General features: G+C 40.8%; 1 protein-coding gene across 1 annotated transcript; it reads right to left on the minus strand.

Moving 5' to 3' along the window:
• Positions 1–208: 208 nt before the first annotated feature.
• On the minus strand, positions 209–6,710 carry socs6a (suppressor of cytokine signaling 6a). Its single transcript, XM_084939182.1, has 3 exons — positions 6,276–6,710; positions 5,752–5,821; positions 209–5,417 (listed from the first exon to the last, which is right to left on the minus strand). Exon 3 carries the CDS (start codon positions 5,289–5,291, stop codon positions 3,681–3,683), a length of 1,611 nt encoding a protein of 536 aa, XP_084795308.1. The 5' UTR covers positions 5,292–5,417; positions 5,752–5,821; positions 6,276–6,710; the 3' UTR covers positions 209–3,680.
• Between the last annotated feature and the right edge of the window lie 403 nt (positions 6,711–7,113).

Here is a 7,113-nt window from a genome sequence, read left to right on the forward strand (position 1 = left end):
CTTTGTAAATTAGGAAACCGGGGCTTTGGGATCAGCTGCCAATTTGCACCCACTGTGGAATGAATCTCCTTAAGACCTCCGTGATTTACCCATTAACACGGCTGCATGCATGACCCGGCTCTTATCGAGTGCATCGCTGGAACAAAGTATGGTTTAAAACAAAATCAGCATGCTTCATCCTGCCATAAAAAACTCTTTAAAAACCACTTTTTTTTAGAATATAGTTTTATTTATAATTTATAATTGGCAGATACAAAAAACTCTTGAACTGTATCCAAAATGTGCAATAAATCACTGTTGATTTTTTTCCCAAAAGAAAAATACAAAAAGACCATCTATTTTGGAAAGTGGACACCCAATGTAAACTGGAGTGAACTGGTAATTCTACAGAGGGTTTACTAATCGCTACTAATTCTCCTTTGACTACAAATCTGCTTTGCTCTCCCAAGATGAAAACCAAAGTCACTGTGTGTACATACATCTACATTGGTGACATTCTATCCCCGCCCCCCGCCCCGCCCACACTGTTAAATACAAGAAAGGCAATCATATCTATAAGCAGCACAAATGTGTATAACACATTAAAAGAAAAAAAAAATAATAACAAAGAGTTTTCAAATTGTACCAAGATATTCACGTGAGAGAGGGTAAATAAAAGGGAGGGGCATGTCCAAACGTAATGTTGTAAACAATTACCTTCACTCACCGAGATGGACAAAACAAAACAACAAAACAAACAAAAACTCGAAGCTTGTTTAGTGCTTAACAGCTGTTCTCACTACAAAAAGCGTCAGCAGTCTGAACAAGCATCAACCTCTGGAATCAAACTTTGAAGGCAATAATGCTTAATAATAAACTAGTATTTTGAGAAATCACAGCAGCATACCGTATGAAACTGGCTCCTGCGTGTCAAAATTTGATAACAGATTAAACATTTTAATGGCAATACATTTAAAAGAACATAGTATTATGGAAAAAAAGAAGACTAACATTTTATTTTTCACATTTCAACTGAAACACATACAAACACACTGAAAACATGATTAATAACAACATTCATGCCGTGATCCCATTCCTTGACAGCCAATGAGCATTTGCAGAGGCTTTGAAATGATGCTGGTGAACTACCCTTTTTATCCCACAGATATGACAACAAAAACTCTTTTTAATCTGACAGTTATATGAACACATAGGGACAAATGTGACTATTTAACCATTAAAATTAAAAGAAAAAAAAACCCAAACACACACACACACACACACACACACCATCTTAAGGAAAACTGTAGGCAGGAGAGGATCCAAGTATAAAAAATGTTCAAGTGCAAATAATGTGTCAATGTAGTTTTTATGCTTCCCATGCTTTCTGAAAATGGTCTGCAGGCAGATAAAAATGGATACCTCAAACAAGCGCACATTCCCTCTATACAACCACATCCCCCAGATGGCAAATGTCACAAAACAAAATAACCAAAAAAAAAAAAAAAGAAGAAAAATCAAGAATTCAAAAAGAAAGAAAAATACATTTCTTGTACAAAGAGTATCCAGCCAATGCTTGTGACAGAAACATCTCTCGACACAGCCGAACGCACGACCCAAATCCTTCATTCCTATACAACTCAAAAGCTTTAAAAGGTTACGTTTTTAAACATGCAACACCATTCAAAGTTCCTATCTAATTTCTGCTGTGCTAGATTCATAGTAACTTCCGCAGACACCACCGTTTCCAGCTAACAATCTAGAACTATGCGCTAACGACCTACCAACGTTGTTCCAAATACTTTTAAGGACACTGATGTCAAAAAATAATAATAATAATAATAAAGAAATGCTCATTCATAATGTGAAAGCACAATTCCCTGTCAAGTATCCATATAAAGCACTTGCGTAGCATACTGTGTGCTCTTCCCTTTACTCTGGCAGAAACAGCCCAGTAGAGAGATAATCCGTGGGGTAGTGCAGTTCTGTGGAGACTGAGAACAATGTGACTGAGCAATGACAAAAACTCTACGCCTCTGTTTACATGTCCTGAAAACCCATGTAACACTAATGACAACATGCAGCTGTGACTGAACTTTTGTCATATGCTGAAACACTGGCATCACTCCGAGATGGCGAGGAGGACTCAACTCTGGCTTTCCCAAATCCGCTCACCTAAGCTTCCTCAGTTTTAGGATTCTTTTGATCTGTGTCCAGCTCATTGCAGGCATTAAGAGACTAAGAAACAGCCATCCCTACATTCAGATTGTCAATTGACTAGAGACCTGTTTTTGTTTTGTTTGTTTGTTTGTTTATTTGCACCCCCCCCAGTCGTAAGTTAATTGAGGGCAATTTTGTCTATATATAAACTGCCCAAGGTAAATGCAACTGCGCATTTAACATCCTTTTACTCAGTGTCGCGCTTTAATAACAGCCAAAAATCTCTCCCCCCCTTTTACTGTGACATCTTCTCTCAATTAGTGTAGCTCTACAGTGCCTTTAATTGACAGTCTTAAAGCCTTTATAACATGCAGATAAAAGCATTACACATAGTGACAAACTTGTTAGGCCTGAGCTGCGGTGCAGTTTTTGTAACATTCCCAAAGCAGATTTTTTTTTTCACTTTTAGCATATTTTAAAAAGGTTTATACATAAACTTTATGCTGTTACCACAAACAGCACAACATTAAAATCCAGCATTATCAGTACCTTTAGGCTTGCACAATGTATAATGGCTGCATGCAGCCATATAATTTAAAGCTACGTCTTTCAATGATCAGGCTCTGGCAGACTGGCAGATTGTGGACATCTTTTGCTATACAGTTGTAAATCCTGGATGCTAAAGGTAAACCTTTCATCAACAGATAATCATGTTTATAAATGCCTATCTGTTTAACAGTACGGCTGAAAACAAGCCATGTGACAAGCTCCAAAAGTAAAGTCGTCCCACATTAAGACAGAAGCACTTAAGTATTGGTCGTATAAGTGCTGCCACGTGCCAATAAAGGGTCTGTTAATGCATCACGTAGAAACTTAATCCTCTGAATGAGGAGTTAGGTTTGTAAATTTGCAAAAAGAAAGATTATAATCAGAATAATAGGTCAGTCGTTGCAAATATGATGATGCCCTACCTTTCTATTTGACTAACAGCACAGTACAAATGCATAATATTCTCATTTGCAGTCTGAGTGTTGTAAGTGAAGGAAAAAAAACAGCAAAAGATGAGCCAAATTGGTCAGTCTGCAGAGACCTTAAAAAAATACCGCTCCACGTTGGAATCATCCTTCATATCTACTACAGATTGAATTTAACAAGTGATAGAATTTTAGAGGAATATTCTTTTCCCTACTCCGCAGTCTCAATGCCGATATATTTTCTTTTTAAAAAACTAACAAAAAACTGTTACACTTGCACAGCTGGATTATTGTAGATGTAACCAACATCAGCTTGTGAATGAGATTACTTGGCTGTATATCTCTGCTGTGTTTTTGCGATAGATGATGTGCTGGCCTACATTTCTGGAAGTAGAGCCTCCTGCAAAAAACTCCAGAACAGTGGAATGAAGGGCCGAACAGTGACAGGGTCACACGGACACAAATCAAGAGCCACCAGAACCAATCATCTCAAAACTGTAGTTGTCTGTAAACCCCTTTTGTAAATCTCTTAACTGAACACAAAAGTGCAAATTACCATCTGTATCCTCAGTAGTGCTTCTCCTGCAGATAATCTTTCATCTTGTTAGGTAAGGGCAGTTTTTGGATAAGGTCTATTCTTGTGTATTGCCTAATGACAAAGCGGCAAAGGTACTGCAGGGAGCGCACTTGCATAAACCGAGATACTGGGTTGGTTAGTCTGACGGGGTAGGTTGCAGATCCTGGTAAGCGAGATCTGGAATAACAAAAAGCCCCATTCTCTGAGTCTTTGATAGAGTGTTCGATTAAGTCAACAATTGATGTGTGTCCCTCCACGTCGGGCTGCTCGTAGAAGCTGAAGCGTCCGTTGGAGTGTTCGATGCGGGTGTGGAGGGTTTTGCTCTGTGATCTGAAACTCAGGCTGAGCAGGTATCTGTCATCAGAGCTGTCTCTGACCAGAAATGATCCATCGGCCAGGTTGACCAGCTTTTCCTCTGCCTCCCAGCGTGTGATGGGACCCCAGTACCAGCCCTGCCTAGCAAGCTTCTTCAGCTCCTCCGTCAGGCTGGTCACAACCATGGGCCCGCTGCTCTGGACTGAGTCGTATACCCGACTAACCCCAGGAGCCGAATTTGGGTCAAAGTTGAGGTGGTGTCTTACCCTCTCAGCTACCTGGCTGTCTGCAGAGCTAAAGCCCGAAAATGTCCTTGGAATATGTCCATTACTAGTCATGGGTGGCAGGAGTGGAGAAAGGGGAGGTGGCATCTCCACTCTTGAGTTTTGGAGCATCATGCCAGCAGAACCAATAAGAATACTATTGACTGAGGTCTCCATGAATATATCTGGAGGCATCCCATTCACCAGTTCATGCTCCTCCTGTCCCTGCTCTGTGTGGAGGGACCCATTGTCTGCCTCTGTCACCACCTCCATAGGAGAGGAACCTTCCAGGCAGAAAGAGTGAGACCCTTCGGGATACATTCCCTCATCTAAAGGCATTGTGTACTGGATGTAGTCCTGGGGCGTCAACCCCAGCACCACAGGCACATCATTTTCATCAATATTTAGATGCAGCTCACCATTTTGCGGTTGCTGGAGATTCTTTAAGGACTCTGCTTGGTCCTGAAGGAGCCCTTCCATCTGGAAATCATGAAATTCTTTCCGGACACCGTTTAAGTTGGGACTTGGGCTAGGAGAGTGAACCATGGCTTTAACTTTTACCTCCATTTTGATGCACGCATCATCAGAGTTGACAGACCGCAGAGGCCACGGAGAAGGGCTATAATGGTGACTCCGGAGGGATGCAGATCTAAGGGGTCTCTGAGCTTTTACCTCATTGAAGCTGATCGGGACAGAATTAGATGAGAAGGTGTCTTCATCGTCCACTGAGCCTATGGTTGAGGCGCCGCCTTTCACTTTCGGCTTCTGTTTGGTAGACAGCCTTCTCTTTAGCGATCCCATCAGAGTCTCACTCTTTGAGCGGCCCTTGTTCTGTCCCCCTTTTTCATCTTCGCTAGCAATATCACAGGCAGAAAGCTCTTTGGTGTAGCAGCCCCCAAAAAGTGACTCATCCTTAGAAAACTCTGCAGTCACTGAGGGCTGCTGGAGCATGACAAAGTCACCCTCCTCTTTGCCCTTTATGCTGAGTGATTTGCGGATGGTCTTAAGGCTTATCTTCTTCATTCTGACAGGCCCTCCAAAATGAGGGCATGGGATGGCTCTCCTGGTATCCTGATGAAAGTACTATCCACCGTGTCCTCCCATCAGGCCACATGAAATAAGTCATGCACACAGTGGAGCCATTAAACCCTGTAGTGAGAGAAAAAACATGCAAGATATTCTTTGTTTGACTTTTACAGCACACTCTGAGATTGTTATTTATTATGTTCATAATATTGACTTAAGCCCTTGAACCACATAAAGAAAAATAAAGCACTGAAGAAGGTTATTGTGGCCCTTAAACACAGTCTCCCACTCTCTCTTTTAAGTTGTACATAACCAAAAAACAAAAACAAACAAACAAGCACACACACAAACAATATCGTCAGTTTTAATATCTAATTCACTAAATATTTCAAATTTAAGATCCTCAAACACGAACAGATGTCTGATAACCAAAAACAGCAGCAACCTGATTACTCACCATGATGAGCAGGAAAATGGTGACTCAGTTGGCTGGGTCAAGTTCCACTTCCACCACCTTTCATTGGATGCTACCAAAAACAACACAAAGCCAGCTCATTTGAAATGTTCACGTCTGATTAACATGTGAATTTACCAGAGGAAAACGTGCATCGTCAATCACGCACATTAACATTTAAAGTGGTTTCTAATAACCAGACCAACCTCAGCTACATTTGTCCTTACCTGAAAAGGCCTGCGGACACAAAAGCATGGATGTAGCTTAGCTCCGGTTGTTAGCCTTTCACTTTAACGCCAATATTGCAACACCGATGGTTACAATGATTACCATTGCAATTGAAATAGCAACAACAACAACAAACAAAGCCAACCGAGATCATATCCGATGCCAATGTGAGAGCTGCTGTGTTGCTCAGATGCTATAATAAAATTTTGCTAACGATCAGTGTTAGCATGCTTACAATAAAAGTGCGTTGTAAATACCTGTAACCACTTATTGTAAACACGCACGATATAGCCTCTTACCTGATCACTTCTGCTTGTACTGATGGCCAAGACAGCACGAAGGTTTACGCATTCGCCTTGCACAACACCTTCATTTAAGGTTCGCTCCTTGACGATTGTTGGCTAATGTTAGCTTGACTTATACAGGCTTAGTACCTGAGCCAGCTAGCTTTGTTAGCGCTTTCTGTCGAAAACATTACCATCACCTTCCCTTCAGTCGGCTCCCACGCAAAAAAGAAAGCGCAAAGCGATTATATGGCAGGACCCTGTGCTACTCTAAACATATAGCTTTAAATTGCCGAGCAGAATTAAACAATAAGTTGACATCTTCAAGCCTAGGTTGGCTAACACTTTCTAGCGTTCGGCCTCTTCCTTTCTTCCTTTGTTGCCTGTTGAATTGTGGGAGCAGAGTCAGAGGACTCAGATGCAGCGAATCAGACACACAGCAGCTCCAGCACAACCACACACAGCCCTGCTACTCCGACATCATGTGCACATCAAATCAAGGAGAAAAAAATTAATTAGCATGAAAATATTTTTTTTTCTGAGATTTATTTATTTATTTATTTATTTATTTATTTATTTATACCCTTAAATGTGAATCTGGGAAAACATTTAATACTAACTGCTTTAATGCAAGGAGTTGTTAATGCTTTATACTTTGGGGTTAGATGCAAAAATAGAAGATGTAAAGATGTCTGAAAGGGTACCTGTAGGCTAGAATTCAACACACTTTCCATTTAGCTCAAGTAAAAGTATTTAAGATGCATCCACATTTCTGTGCTGCATCAGAAGTGGAAGTGTTACACCACAGGAAAAACTGAAAAAAGGACTGCTGAAAAAGCTACTGGAAAAGAGA

This window comes from Perissodus microlepis, chromosome 9, assembly GCF_051167445.1.
Source record: "Perissodus microlepis isolate ML-2025 ecotype Zambia chromosome 9, ASM5116744v1, whole genome shotgun sequence".
NCBI classification, from domain to species: Eukaryota; Metazoa; Chordata; class Actinopteri; order Cichliformes; family Cichlidae; genus Perissodus; species Perissodus microlepis.